General features: G+C 43.8%; 1 protein-coding gene across 6 annotated transcripts in view; it reads left to right on the top strand.

The window, feature by feature from the left end:
* CABIN1 (calcineurin binding protein 1) overlaps nt 1-16,071 on the top strand; it is a 222,666-nt gene that overhangs the window by 36,013 nt on the left and 170,582 nt on the right. For 4 of the 6 annotated variants that reach the window (XM_073674374.1, XM_073674411.1, XM_073674391.1 and 1 more), the window contains 6 exons: nt 1,489-1,781; nt 2,514-2,703; nt 3,668-3,801; nt 6,427-6,644; nt 7,089-7,167; nt 7,263-7,450. In XM_073674374.1, coding sequence (XP_073530475.1) covers nt 1,489-1,781; nt 2,514-2,703; nt 3,668-3,801; nt 6,427-6,644; nt 7,089-7,167; nt 7,263-7,450 — 1,102 coding nt within the window. The remainder of the gene's footprint in view (nt 1-1,488; nt 1,782-2,513; nt 2,704-3,667; nt 3,802-6,426; nt 6,645-7,088; nt 7,168-7,262; nt 7,451-16,071) is intronic. The other 2 variants (XM_073674401.1, XM_073674383.1) reach the window with 1 other exon arrangement.

Below are 16,071 nucleotides of genomic sequence, written 5' to 3'. Positions count from 1 at the left end.
TGTAGGATGTGACCTCTCCCCCCATATAATGCCCCATGCAGGATGTGACCTCTCCCCCCATATAATGTCCCATGTAGGATGTCACCTCTCCCCCATATAATGTCCCATGCAGGCTGTCACCTCTCCCCCCCCATATAATGCCCCATGTAGGATGTGACCTCTCCCCCCATATAATGTCCCATGTAGGATGTCACCTCTCCCCCATATAATGCCCCATGCAGGCTGTCACCTCCCCCCCCCCCCCGTATAATGCCCCATGTAGGATGTGACCTCCCCCCCCATATAATGCCCATGTAGGATGTGACCTCTCCCCCCATATAATGCCCCATGCAGGATGTGACCTCTCCCCCCATATAATGTCCCATGCAGGATGTCACCTCTCCCCCATATAATGCCCCATGCAGGATGTGACCTCTCCCCCCATATAATGCCCCATGCAGGATGTCACCTCTCCCCCATATAATGCCCCATGTAGGATGTCACCTCTCCCCCCATATAATGCCCCATGCAGGATGTCACCTCTCCCCCATATAATGCCCCATGTAGGATGTGACCTCTCCCCCCATATAATGCCCCATGTAGGATGTGACCTCTCCCCCCATATAATGCCCCATGCAGGATGTGACCTCTCCCCCCATATAATGTCCCATGCAGGATGTCACCTCTCCCCCATATGATGCCCCATGCAGGATGTGACCTCTCCCCCCATATAATGCCCCATGCAGGATGTGACCTCTCCCCCCATATAATGCCCCATGCAGGATGTCACCTCTCCCCCATATAATGCCCCATGCAGGAAGTCATATCCCCTGTATATCCATCCCCCCATAGTGCCCCATGCATGTCCCCTATGGCCCCATACAAAAAAAAAATCCAATACTCACCTCCCTTCTCAGCTGCTTCTCTGGACTCGTAGCCCGCATGTTGACGCTGTGCGCTGTGACCGGTCAGGAGAGAGCGCGGTGTAAAGACGTCACCGCGCCCTCTGACCTGAGACGTCACAGAGCATCAGCAGAAGACACAGGAGCTGCTGCGGAGGCACGGGGAGGGGTAAGTATGACGCCGGGTGCCGGGGTCCTGATCGAGCGGGGGGAGGGACGGGAGGAGAGGGGAGGGGAGGGGAGGGGCATCACACTTGTCATCGGGAGATAAGCGGCCGTAGCCGCTGATCTCCCGACGATAGCCGCATGTAGGTCAGCGGCGTCTGCGGTCGGGGGACTTATGCTGCGAGTAGCCGGCTGCATCTCCCGGCTGCATCGCCGCTGACCTCCGTGCCGCACATGAGCCGCTAACGGCCGCCATGTTTTTCAGAAATGCCGCATTGCTGATTGGCCGCGGCCGGACCAATCAGTGACCCGGGATTTCCAGGACAGACAGAAAGACAGACAGACAGACGGGATAAGACAATTATATAGTAGATTGGATAGCTGATGAGACCGGAACCACAATAAATATTATTTCCTAATATTATTGGTTCTGTATTACCAGATGGAAGTGCCTTGGAGAGAGTCTGCTGGCTATGTACTGCCACCTTACAACATGTGGACCCCCTCGTCCTAGTTTGGGGAAAAGAGTTGACCTCACAGATTACAAAGATGTAACACAACTAGATGGTGTTCCACAATCGTTGCACCTTACAGATAAAGTCATAGATGAACCCAGGACCTCCAATCCCCCAGCACCAGTTGTGTCCGTTGCAGAGCCCACCCCAACTATCTCTACCACTAATCCAGTCGCAGTTGTACCCTCTCAAACCAATAATGATTCTTCAGCAGCTCAAGGTGAGAGTCATGTCGCCTATTGAAGGGATTTTCTGAGATACCAGCAAGGTTGGGCAGAGTAAAGAATGCCATAGAAGACCCATTGCTCACCTGATAATTTTGCCACCATTCCAGCAGTTATGCTGTGTGCCAGGCTTTGTATACTGTTCTGCAGTGATGGCGTGTCTGACTACCCTATGACTGCTGCAGCCAATCACTGGAAACCTCCAAGGTCAGTGATTATCTGCAGCGTTCACATGGGAAGTTGGTCATGTCATTGCTGAAGGACCGTATACAAAGGTTCACGCTGCAGCGATCACTTGCTCAACTACACACGTAACAACTGGAGTCAGCCACTGGGCTCTACACTTTTAAGGCTAGTAATTGGTTACAGCATCATCTGAGTAGCCAGGTACGTGATTGCTGAACTTCAGTAAGCACAGACTAATAGGGAACAGCAACACTTGAGTAGCAGTAGATTTATCAGATGAGTAATATGTATTTTATGGCATCTGCCACCCTTGGCCCATTTCTCTAATGTTGTACAAACTGAACCATTTTCTATGCGTCATATGTATAAAGAATATTTCAGACAAGAAGAGGAAAAATAATTCATAACATCCAGTCAGTTTTCAGCTATTTAGGGAATGCAGAATGTGTTGAATAACAACATAGTAAAATTGATATCTAAGGAATGGCTTGTCCAGAAACATTTCACGTCATTTCACCTACACCTGTTCTTGTTCAAAACAGTGTCAGGTTTTGACTTTGCTGTAGATCAGTCCAGTGGAGATAAGAACAAGAAAGGAGTGAAAAGGAAGAGACTCTCAGAGGATGCCGGGGAGACCGCCAAAAGACGTTCTGCTCGTGTACGCAACACTAAATGCAAGAAGGAAGAAAGGATTGATTTTCAAGAACTACTAATAAAATTCTTACCATCGAGGTAAAAAAGTCTGCCCAAAGGCAGGCATTTACTATAGCACAGAGGGCATTGTTTGGAGAGTACTTTTTCACAAATGGTCATATATTTTTAAATTTGATCCCATATCTGACCTCCATTGATTGATAGCTAATAAATAGGTATACATTACAATAAATATGAAGCTATTGATATTTTTCCTGTGAAATTCAGCAGACAGCAAGGACTAGCAAAATTCTAGAGTCTTAATACCCCAATAGTTTATATAGCAAACAAAAAAGCATCTCATACATTTATGGCATATCCACCATATTGTAGATGCGAATCCCATATATCTTGAGAACGAGGCCCTGGCATACACTGTTGGAATGGAAAGGTGGTCAGAATTCCCATTCATTTGCATAGGAATTCTGACCACTCACCACTGACAGCAATGCATGTGACAGGGCCCCATTTTTGAGATGGGTGCAAGTCACATTGGTGGAACCTGCATCTACTATTCATTTATGGCTTATTTTGTGAATTTGCTCTAAATATAGGAGATTAAAATGTCCCATTAATGAAGAAAATATTGCCTTCTGCAATCATGTTATGGCTTGGTATTATCTCTCTTGCACAACAAAAGTGGAAGTTCATGCTCGATCACAGTGTTGTTCCTAGTAATACTGTCGGCGCTGATGGCCCTATCCCAGGGGTGGGCAAATGAGAAACTGTGACTGTTGTGGAGAGCTGAACCAACAGGGCGAACTTAATTCTGCTTATTATTAATATTGTTGTTTGATATTTATTTTTCTCACTTAATATTGATGACAATTAAGTCTGTTGACTAGCTGCTACTGTGTACATTTTACGATATCTTGGGAAGACGTGGTCGATGAGTAGATGTAGTAGGAAGGTTCGCAGTCTTTGCAAAGTTTTTATGGAATTATTATGATAGTTTTGGAGTTTTTATTGGAGTGCATATAGTTATTACTTGTATTCTCTATAGACTTCGTAAACCCGATTCCGAGGAGGAGGACGACTCCTTTGGTAACTATGAGATGCAGTCGGATTTAAAGCAAGAATCTTTCTCCGCTGGAGCCAACGCTATGTCATTTGATTCCACTACTTTCATGGAATCAGGTTAGTACTGAGCTGAATGGTTACCTGCTAATGCAGTAAATGGGATAAATACCGGACTCAAGAACCATTTAGTTTGCTTATTATTTCATGAAAAGTATCTGTAATTGTATGTTCATTGATTCTTATCTTTATGTAACACAAAATATTGATGCTGTGAAATGTTTACAATGTCTCACACTATAAGTGGTTTTCCATTTTTCTAGGAATAAAGGTTAATCACTTGATAAATTAATGTAGCACAACCTTCTAGTATGCTTTTTCTCTTAATTTTTCCATATTTTCAAGATGTTTGTGAGCTGATAGAATCTGAGAGGTTGCAAACCTTGTACTGCTATCAGCCATGTAGTGGATACACTGAAACATTGTAGCAAACTATATGCATTGCGTCAGTGCAAAATACAGAACTTTGCAGCATTTTTTTCCACACCTGCCTAAAACTTTTGCAAAGTAAGGCTATGTGCCCATGATGCAGAAATGAAGCGGGAAATTTCTGCTTCATTTCTGCATGTCCTTGCCAGTAAAAACATGTGCTGATTTTTACACGTGTTTTTGACGCGTTTTTGAAGCGTTTTGACATGCAGATTTGCCATGCATTTTTCTAATACATTGAGTAGGCAATTTCGCATGCGTAAATGCACAAATAATGGACATGCTGCGGATTTTTCCGCACATAAAATCCGCTGCGGAAAATTCCGCAGCATGGGCACAGAACATGCGGATTGTCATTGGGGACCATGGGGCACGTATTACCAAGCGTTTTTCAAGCGTTTCCGCAGCAGAAATTCCGTTGCAAAAACGCTTGAAAAATGCATTGTGAGCACGCAGCCTAAGAATGCTTTACAAAAAATAGAAGTGTTAATAGATTGATTCTTCTTAATGAAATGAGAAATCGAAATCACCTTTTGGTGTGACCACCCTTTGCCTTCAACACCGCATCAGTTCTTCGCTGTGTACACGTGCACAGAGTTTTTGAATGAACTTCGCAGTGAGGTTGTTCCAAACATATTGGAGAAGTAACTGCAGATTTTCTGTGGATGTAGGCTTGTGTAAATCAGTGTCTTTGTTTAATCCCAGACAGACTCGATGATTTTGAGAATAGGGCTTTGTGGGGGCCATATCATCACTTCCAGGACTACTTCTTTACGCTGAAGACCTCCATTTTTAATGATGATGATATTGGCCCAATTTCATCAAGACTTGTGTTTTTTCACGCAGGTTTTGATAACTGGGCGTGTAGGAGTCACGCTCCTGGAGTTAGGCACACTCCTCTTAATGAATCAGGAGCGCCTGAAAAGTGGCATGCTCCTCTGTGTGTGCTTTACCACAAATCTTACTCCAGTCTGAAATATGCTTGCAAAGAATCTTCACCATGCTTCACTGTTGACTGCAGACACTTATTATTGTACCGCTCTCCAGCCGTTCAGCTGCGTTTTGTAAGAGCCAAAAATTTCACATGTAAACAGGAAGTCTCTTGTCCCTGCATCCCCTCTTCAACTCCTGACCGAGCTGCATCCCCCCCCCCACCATCATAGACTTTTGCAGTTACTCATGACTTGTGCAGAGAAAATTGACCTCCTGTTTCTACATAGAGCTTAGAAGGATTCAGCTAGTCAGTTTTTAATCATGTGATGTCGTAGACCTAATGAAAAAGAGGAGAATTAGCTGGGTAGAAAGGCAAAATGAGCAATTGTAAGCACACAGTCCAATATAATATGATGACTGCAATATATTAAGAGGATAAAAAGTTTGATATGAGTGCTTCTTTAATAACTGTGTTAAAATAATGCTCATTATTGCATGTGGTATAATTGGTTATTCATACATCCGACTATAGTCCTACAAAATCTCTGACTTTATGGAAGTGTACCTAGAAGAACTGAGTCTTTCTACATGAAGTAAGGAGTGTGCTCTCAGACGTGGGGGCATTACAACCCTGGACCAGACCTCAGTCAATAATCAATAAATCTTTCACACTGATCCTTATCTGTGAACTGCACTAATATTTATTGCCACAACTATTTCTCCCCTTCCCATACTGATAGGTCCGCTCATGTCACTTGTCTCATCTATTGCATTATTCCTATGTCTGGTTGTGTATAAATATGTGACTCTTCTTGCCATCTTTAAAAGGCATCGACCACTGAGGATTCTCAATTTTTAATATTTTAGAAGAATTGATGCTGTTTTTACAGTAACGTGTGGTCACAACAAATGTTGCTTTGATTTGGATTTGTCTTTTATTCATTCACTTTGCATTGATAAAAAATAATCTAATACGACCTCTATTTTTGAAAGCTTTCTTAATTTTCAGCATTTTTTCCACACCTGCTTAAAACTTTTGCATTGTACTGTATGTGTGTCAAATAAATCATTATCCGATCTCAGATCAATAAAATAGACCGTGATTGATCTTTGACAAGAGGTGACAGGAACCCAGAAGTACCTGGACCCGGCCACTCCTAGACACAGTCCACAAACCCAGTAAAGAAATGTATTTTTCTATTATGAGCTATTTTTACATAATGAAAAAACCGTTCTTAAACCGAGTATATTTCCTAAAGCTTCAAACGTGCTCACTGCTAGTTCCTCTGTGTTCTCATTCATTTTGTTCTCATGTTTTTCTAGAGAAGCAGGATGTGCACCAATTCATTTTGGAGAATTTAGAAAATGGAGGCATCTTGGAGCTGATGATGAGGTATCTGAAGCTGATTGCTCAGAAGTTTTTGGTGAAGTGGCCGCCTGCTCTGGGAGAAGTTGTTCTCAGCCTATATACTAGCTGGAGAAAACACAGCAGTGGTCTTCCTAATCCTCTGCTTAGGGACTGTAAAAACCAGCACATTCGAGTAAGTTTTAACACCCAGTGACCTTTTATTCTTTGTTTCCTGTTTATTGATTGATGACCGGTGATTATTCTCCTAGAACTGCCAGTATACATAACAAACATGGCAACAGTATTATGCGAAATTCTGCTTGTGACCAAACTATTTTTGGGTTTTGCTGAGACTTGCATTACTTTACCAGTTGCACCTTAGTAACAGATTATGAACGTATATAGAAATGAATATACCAAAATCTTACCAATAAATTAAAACTAGGTACCTTTTATGCTAAAATGATGATAATCCATCAGCTGCATGGTAAAACACTAGTATCCAGGTGTCAGACACCCTTTACCATAACAGCCTAACTAAATAGACATAGAATGAGGCATAACCATCGGAGTTGTGTGGTATTGCCATCTGACTTCTGCAATGCTTCTTCTCGCCATTTCTTGTGTTTTATACTAGGACATGATGGTTATGAGCCTGACTTGCATGGAGCTGCAGCTAGATCGGTGGCTTATGGCCAAGGTGAAGACTGGTACAGGTAGTGTTTTTTTGGCATTATATTTTTTATTTGTTCCATTCAATCCATATCTAGAGTCTCTTCTATAGTTTAGCGTGTTTGCCTTGTATCTGTAGTATCTTCACGCAAGTGTCCTACGGGTATCCCTGATGAGGACTTGGGATCAGACTTTCCGGGTGGTCACTTTTTGGAAGATCAAATGATGATGGGATTTGCAGCTTCTCAGCGTGATCTGTTTCCAGATGGGTGGCTCAATTATGTAGTAAGAGTGTATTGGCTGAAAGCAAGGTTTCTGGCTCTGCAGGTGAGTTATCTAGTACAGTGTGTTCATGTGTGTAGCGGAGGGATAGATTTGAAAATAACAAAATTGTCTAGAGAATCCCTTCATTTTCCTAAAAGAAAATTTGATTGGCATCTATAAGCATAATCATCCTCCATGTGGGCTCTTTATTCTATGTGAAGTAACATGCAAATCGATATTGTGCATACCATGGGGCAGTGTTCCTCAACCCTTGGCTTAGTTGGGCACAAGTGGCACAAGAATGTCCTAGCATTACTACAACTTACAGACTAACATAAAAACAATCACTAAGGGTTAAAAACATGGAGAAGCACTCCTCCCATCAAAGTTTTTATCCTCTTAATATATTGCAGTCGTCATATTATATAGCACTGTGTACTTACACTTGCTCATTTTGCCCTTCTACCCAGCAAATTCTTCTCATTTCTCTGCTCTGTGTAGAACCAAGAAATATTTTTATCCCTGCATTTATCATCATCCCCCTCTTCAACTCCTGACCCAGCTGGCCCCCATTCCCCCTGCCAGGGGCTTTTGCAGTGACTTATGACTCATACAGGGAAAACTGACCTCCTATTTCTACATAGAGCTTAGAAGGATTCAACTAGTCAGTTTTTAATTAAGTTATGTCATAGACCTAATTCTAAAGAGAAGAATTAGCTGGGTAGAAAGGCAAAATGATCAATTGTAAGTACACAGTGCTATATAATATGACTGCAATATATTAAGAGGATACAAATTTTGATGCGAGTGCTTTTTTAATTGGCTTCTTCACTTTTTACATTAAAGTTAAATAATAATAATAATAAGTTCCACAATTGGACAAATTAAAAGAAAAAGAATGTTCTTGTGCTGAGATAAATGTTCCCCTGCTATGTGCTGTGTATTGGCTGTGTCTCACCCTGCAGAAACATGGTCGGTGATACCACAACTCCTGATCAGGGAAGGGAACAAAAGAGTATACAGACAGGAGAGCACGGGATCTCAACCGATTTCTTTCCCTGAGGTAAAACATTTCCCTGTCTGTTTCATCACATAAGCGAGTGTTTATGCCGTGTCTCCAGTCCCCTGAAATCATCATACATCATGTCAGTGAGGTGGGTGCGCCAGTGGCCGGTGAACTTATGTCAGAGTGCTGAGTACACAGCAGAAACACTCGCTCATGTGATAAATGCTTCACCTCACAAAAAGCAGCAGCTGTTACACCATTCTGCCCTGTCACTATACTCTTTTGCTTCCTTCCCTGTTTTGTTCGATGTAGCAGAGATAGGACTTCTGGGCTGTATTTAACCCTGTCCACTCTTCTTACTGGCAGCTTCCGGAGTACAATGTGAATTGCCAGCAAGCTGCCAGTAAGTGCTGGGGGCAGGTGGGGTAGGTAAACCAAAGCTGCAGGAAAAGTACAATATGCAAGACTGGTGAAGTCAATAATATTTTCTCCTTTGTTCTAATTTGGTACCATTTATATTTGGCCTATTCTTCTATATCCTTTTCTCACATTTTGGGCATGCATTTAAATCATTCTTTATATTTCCAGTAAGAAAACCCAAAAACATATGAAACGTTCCAACGTAGGCTAGGTTCATACACATACAGCAGCAGGGTTTTTATTGGAATTCCTAAAAAAAACCAGAATTCAGATGTAAACCTTGACCGAGCCATCCACTATTATGAGGCAGAGTGAGTCACACTGGACACTTTGTGGACTACGCACAATAGATGGCTGACCATGTTTTTGTGCACGTCTGAAAAAGACGAATCCTGCCAGTACGGAGGCCGCACTGTGTCCAGTGTGACTCACTCTGCCCCATAATAGTGGATGGCTCCGGCAGGGGTTTCTGTCGGAATCCTGTTTTTCAGGTATTCTGAGGGATACCCTGTTACATTGCTCAGCAGACAGCACTGTATATGTGTGAATCTAGCCTTACATTTACTGAAGTCTGCTTGTGCTAGTCTGACTGTCTAGCTCTCAAGTGTGTGTTAAACAGACACTTTTGGTATATAACTAGGTCAGAGCAAGCTCAGAGCATGTCATAATATATACAGTGGCAGGTAAAAGTTTGGACACCCCTGGTCAAAATTACTGTTATTGTGAACAGTTAAGCAAGTTGAAGATTAAATTATCTTTAAAAGGCCCAAAATGACACATTTCTTTTGTATTTTAGGCAAACAAAAAGTCAATTTTTACATTTTAAAAATGACAAAAAGGAAAATTGTCCGATGCAAAAGTTTAGCCACCCTTGGAGATTTGTGTGCCCAGATAACTTTTTGACAAGGTTTCAGACCTTAATTAACCTGTTATGGCTTGTTCACTATCATCATAAAAGGGAATAAAAGGGCTAGGAATAGGAGGAAGCCAATGTGGCTAAATAAGGAAGTCAAGAGGGCAATGAAAAACAAAAAAAGGGCTTTCGGTAAACTTAAACAAGAAGGCAGCGAGGAAGCGCTAATATCTTATAGGGAAAAAAACAAAATCTGTAAGAAGCAAATAAGAATAGCAAAAGAGGAGACAGAGAGACTAATTGCCAAGGAAAGTAAAACGAATCCCAAACTGTTCTTTAACTATATAAACAGTAAAAGGATTAAAACTGATGGAGTTGGCCCATTGAAAAATAACCTGGGTAAAATCATAGAGGGCGATGAGGGTAAAGCAAACCTACTCAATAGCTTCTTCTCCACTGTTTTCACAAAAGAAAACAATTTATCGGAGGAAATGCAGAGTGATAAAGTAAACCCTCCGCTAAATATCACCCACCTAACCCAGGAGGAAGTTCAGAAACGCCTAAATAATATCAAAATAGACAAGTCACCAGGCCCAGATGGCATACACCCCCGGGTACTAAAAGAATTAAGTAATGTGATAGACAGACCGCTGTATCTTATATTCAAGCACTCTTTATGGACAGGGACTGTCCCACTAGACTGGCGCCAAGCAAATGTGGTACCAATATTCAAAAAGGGGTCTAAAAGTGACCCTGGGAACTATAGACCAGTAAGCTTAACATCTGTTGTGGGTAAATTGTTTGAAGGATTTCTTAGAGATGCTATTGTAGAATATCTTAATGATAATAACTGTCTAACTCCATATCAACATGTATTCATGAGGGATCGCTCCTGCCAAACAAACCTGATCGCCTTCTACGAGGAGGTGAGCTCACAGCTGGACCGGGGAGAGTCAGTGGATGTTGTATACCTTGACTTCTCCAAAGCGTTTGATACCGTGCCACACAAAAGGTTGGTTTATAAAATGAGAATGCTTGGTCTGGGGGATAATGTGTGCAAGTGGGTAAATAGCTGGCTGAGTGATAGAAAGCAGAGGGTGGTTATCAATGGAGTAAGCTCAGGGTGTGTCAGGGTTACTAGCGGGGTGCCTCAAGGGTCTGTCTTGGGCCCTATATTATTTAATATATTTATTAATGATCTAGTGGAAGGGTTGCATAGTAAAATAGCAATATTTGCAGATGATACTAAACTTTGTAAAGTAGTTAATACCGATGAGGATAGGGCACAGCTACAGGAGGATTTAGATAAATTGGGGAGTTGGGCCAAAAAATGGCAAATGGGGTTCAATGCCGATAAATGTAAGGTCATGCACATGGGAAAGAAAAACAGCAGTCACCCATACATATTAAATGGGAAACCTTTGGGGAAATCTGACATGGAGAAGGACCTGGGCGTCTTGGTTAATAGCAAATTAAATTGGAGTGCGCAGTGTCAGGCAGCAGCTGCGAAGGCAAATAGAGTCATGGCATGCATCAGAAGAGGAATAGGGGCATATGATGAGAACATTGTTCTTCCTCTGTATAAAGCGCTGGTAAGGCCGCACTTAGAATATTGTGCACAGTTCTGGGCTCCGGTGCTCAGGAAAGACCTATTGGAGCTAGAGAGGGTACAAAGGAGGGCGACTAAGGTAATAAAGGGAATGGAGGGACTAGAATACCCAGAGAGGTTGTCAAAATTAGGCCTATTTACGTTGGAAAAGAGAAGGCTTAGGGGAGACCTCATAAACATGTATAAATACATCAGGGGGCAGTACAGAGATCTCTCCCATGACCTGTTTATACCAAGGATGGTGACAAACACGAGGGGGCACACTATGCGTCTGGAGGAAAGGAGGTTCCTGCACCAGCATAGAAGGGGATTCTTTACGGTCAGAGCCGTGAGACTCTGGAACTCTCTGGGAGAGGAAGTGGTGATGTCCAACTCACTTAATGAGTTCAAGAGAGGCCTGGACGCCTTTCTTGAGAACAATAAAACTACATCTTATGCTTAGGGATAGTTAATTAATCCAGGGATTTAATCTGACTGCCAGATTGGTGTCGGGAAGTGAATTTTTCCTCAATGATGTAAATTGGCCTATACCGCATAGTTTTTTGTTGCCTTCCCCTGGATCAACGCTGCGGAATAGCTGCAGTGCACAAGAAATAGGCTGAACTGGATGGACGCTTGTCTTTTTTCGGCCTTATAAACTATGTAACTATGTAAACTATGTAACTATGTATCATTAGGAAAGGCCAGGTGATGCAAATTTCCCAGCTTTATAAAAATCCAGCCTCCTCTAACCTTGTGCCAAAAAACAGCAGCCATGGGTTCTTCTAAGCAGCTGCCTAGCACTCTGAAAATGAAAATGGTGGAGGCCCACAAAGCAGGAGAAAGCTATAAGAAGATAGGAAAATGTTTTCAAGTTGCTTTTTCCTCTGTTCGAAATGTAATTAAGAAATGGCAGTTAACAGGAACAGTGGAGGTCAAAATGAGGTATGTAAGACTGAGCAAAATTTTCAGTGAGAGCTGATTGTAGGATTGCTAGAGAGGTAAATCAGAACCCCCGCTTGACTGCAAAAGACCTTCAGAAAGATTTAGCAGACTCTGGAGTTGTGGTACATTGTTCTACTGTTCAGAAACACCTGCACAAATATGGCCTTCATGGAAGCTCTCCTCTCCTGCGTCCTCACCATAAAATTCAGCGTCAGAAGTATGCAAAAGAACATCTAAACAAACCTGATGCCTTTTGGAAACAAGTCATGTGGAACGATGAGGTTACAATAGAACTCTTTGGCCACGATGATTAAAGGTATGCGTGGAGAAAAAAGGCCACAGAATTTTAGGAAAAGAACATCTTGCAAACCATTAAGCATGAGGGTGGATCAATCATGCTTTGGGGTTTGTTGCTGCTTTGGGGTTTGTTGCAGCTAATGGCACGGGGAACATTTCACGGGTAGAGTGAAGAATGGATTCAATGAAATTTCATTAAATTCTTGATGCAAACATAGCACCATCTGTAAAAAAGCTGAAGTTGAAAAGAGATGGCTTGTACAAATGGACAATGATCCTAAACGCACCTCAAAATCCACAATAGACTACCTCAGAACGCGCAAGCTGAAGGTTTTACAATGGCCCTCACAGTCCTCTGATCTGAACATCATTGAAAATCTGTGGCTAAACCTCAAAATAGCAGTTCATGCAAGACCACCCAGGACTCTCACAGAACTGGAAGAATTTTCCAAGGAAGAATGGATGAAAATCCCTCAAACAAGAATTGAAAGATTCTTGTCTGTCTACAAAAAGCATTTACTAGATGTGATACTTTCAAAAAAGGGGTGCTGCTAGGTACTAACCATGCAGGGTGCCCAAAGTTTTACATCGGCTAATTTTCCTTTTTTGTAATTTTAAAAATGTAAAAGATTAAAAAAATATATATATTACTCTGTCGCCTCATTGGGGGACACAGGACCATGGGTGTTATGCTGCTGTCCACTAGGAGGCGACACTATGCATAATCTGAAAAAGATTAACCGTAGCTCCTCCTCTGCAGTATACACCCCTGGACGGCATCAGCCTTCTCCAGTTTTTGCTTAGTGTCGCATAGGAGGCACACCTAAAACTTTTACTCCGTTTTCACGGGATTACAGATGAAGAAAAGTGGGTCTACTGTGAGACTCCCGGCATGGCTCCTTCCTCGGCCCCTTATTATGGGGTGCACGGTTGAAGTTGAGATGGCTATTCCCCATGTCGCTCCTTCCCAGCCCCTCGGGTGCTGGTTCGAAGTCGAGACCCCCTCCTTCCCCAATTCCTTTTTGGTTTCTGTGTTGAGGTTGAGCCGAGGATATAGCCCCCTGATGGTGACAACAGCACCTCCCTAATCCCCCCCTGGGGGTATTAGGTTGAAACGCCTCAGGTAGGGCCTGTACAGGCAGCAGCTCCCAGCAGCCAGCACACTACAGCTGAATCCAGGGACCCCAGCCCTGCTGCGGGCTCCTGTCGGGGCCGGGGGGAGCGCAGGCAGAACACAACAGAGGCACAGGCCTCCCTGCGCCCTGTTTCTGCTGCAGCACCAGCTCTACGGTGCCTCAGGGGGACTCTTCACAGGGCCCCCCTTCCGCTTATACCCCACCGCTATCCTGCCTTTAAATCTGGTTCAGATCCGGCCCCCTCCTGGACTTCCGCGCCGGCCTGCAGTCCCTTTGGGCATCAGGCATCTAATTTAGGCCGCGGCTTCGGCCTAGCCGAAGCCGCCACCTCCTCTCCGCCCCCCGGATGACAAATATGACACTCTACAGTGTCATGGAAGGGGCGGATCGAGACTGAAAGGGCGCGATTTCACACAGTTCTGCCGCCCTTTTCAGCTCTTCGCCCCCCTTCTTTCTTAACTTTACTCCAACGGCCATTATCTGCTGCAGGATAAGGGAAGACCAGCCAGTCTCCGGGGGGCACAGGACCGTGGATCTTCGGCGCTGGACCTAGGGGCACACCGGTGGGATAAGATCACACCGGTGGGATAAGATCACAGCTGGAGTTCTTCTTCGGCTGTGAGTCCAGGCTCCTCTGCATAGCCACCCCTGTAGGGTCCTCTGCATAGCCACCCCAGTGCACTATGCCGGGCTCAAGGTCCAAGAGAACCAGGCAGGACTGCTATTATGCACTCTGTACAGCCTGCAGCAATACTCTCCCAAGTGGCAGCACGTACCCGCACCGCCAGGATTGCATCCAGACTACTGTGCCAGAGCACCAAGAAAGCCCCTGCCAATGCTACGGTGTCTAATGCCACGCCAGAATGGGTCACTCAGATGTCGCAATCTATGACGCAGTCTATACACTGTGTTCCAAATTATTATGCAAATAATATTTTCTCAGATTTTCCCAAATTACCTATATGAATTGCAGTCATTGTAATTTTCCAGTCAAATAACTATTAGAGTACCATTGAAAGGTTTTTGTACAAACTGCCTATGATAACAGTATATTTTTAAAAAAATAAAAAACTCAAACTGCTCTCAAAATGCATGTTCCAAATTATTATGCACAGCAGAGTTTTCAACCTTTTCATTTTAATAAAGAACAAAAAAATGGTCATTTTTTAAATTATAAGCATTAGCAGGTTATTACAAACTGAAATCAAACAGTTTTCAACTCAAAACTTTATTCTAGGTGATGTTACATTTGCACATAGGACCGCTTGTTCGAAAGGAGCTTCTGAACTCTCTCGTCCATTGAATTTGTCAGGTTTTGGATGGTTTCTGCTTCAATTGTTTTGCATGAGGACAGAAATACCATCCCAGAGCTCGTTCAATTTTCGAGGCCGCAGGGGCTTCCCTGGCTCCCGCGTTCGCTTCAGTTTGGGCTGCCAAGGCCATCCTGGCTTGGGCCTAAAATTTACAAGCTGGCCTACAAGTATCTGCTCCTGAGCTGTCGGACCAAGCGGTTCAAATAGCAGTTGTAGGAGATTACATGCTTCATGCAGCTCTGGATTCTGCAAGGGGTGCAGTGGGGATAGCATCAAACGCCATCACGATTCGGCATATCCTCTGGCTGTGGGAATGGAAAGAAGACGCAGCCTCAAAGAAGTCCCTCACGCACCTCCCGTACCTCAGTGGTCGACTTTTTGGTGAACAGTTGGACACGATGATATCCAACGCCACCGGGGGTAAGAGTACCTCTCTCCCCCAACTGAAACCCAAATGCACTTACAAGAAGCGTAACCAAACTCGATTCCGATCCTTTCGGAACTCTTCGGGCTGGTCCGTCTCGCGGCCAGCACAAAATAGCAACCGCTCCCTACACAGGGACAACTCGTGGTCGATGCAAAAGTCGGACAAGACCTGGCAGTCAAAAGCAGGCCAGTCAAAGTTCAAAGGAGGAAAATCTCAGACTTCCTCCTCATCATGACTCATGGACTCCGGAAGACACCGCACCTGTAGGCTGCCGACTTTTTGCTCTTTCATCAAGTCTGGCTGCCTATTACAGAAGACAGGTGGGTCAGGGAACTAGTGTCTTCGGGATGCAAGATAGAGTTCACTTCCAACCTACCAAACAGACTCCTTCTTTCTGTTCCCCCAAAACCGCCAGCCAAGGCTTGTGCCTTCCGCCAAGCAGTCTTCTCGCTTCTTCAAGCAGGAGTCATAGTACCGGTCCCCGCAGCCGAGCGCTTCCGAGGGTTCTACTCCAATTTATTCGTAGTCCCCAAGAAAGGAGGCGGCGTACGGCCCATACTGGACCTAAAACAGCTCAACAAATATGTACGGGTACGTCACTTCCGCATGGAGTCCCTTCGGTCCATCATTGCGTCCATGGAAAATGGAGAATTTCTCGCCTCCATATACATGCAAGACGCATACCTGCATATACCAATT

The sequence above is a fragment of the Phyllobates terribilis genome, unplaced genomic scaffold (assembly GCF_046119375.1).
Source record: "Phyllobates terribilis strain yellow unplaced genomic scaffold, ASM4611937v1 Scaffold_1__5_contigs__length_1240528914, whole genome shotgun sequence".
Taxonomy (NCBI): Eukaryota; Metazoa; Chordata; class Amphibia; order Anura; family Dendrobatidae; genus Phyllobates; species Phyllobates terribilis.
Note: the sequence above shows the minus strand (reverse complement) of the source record. Positions and strands in the feature narration are given on the sequence as shown.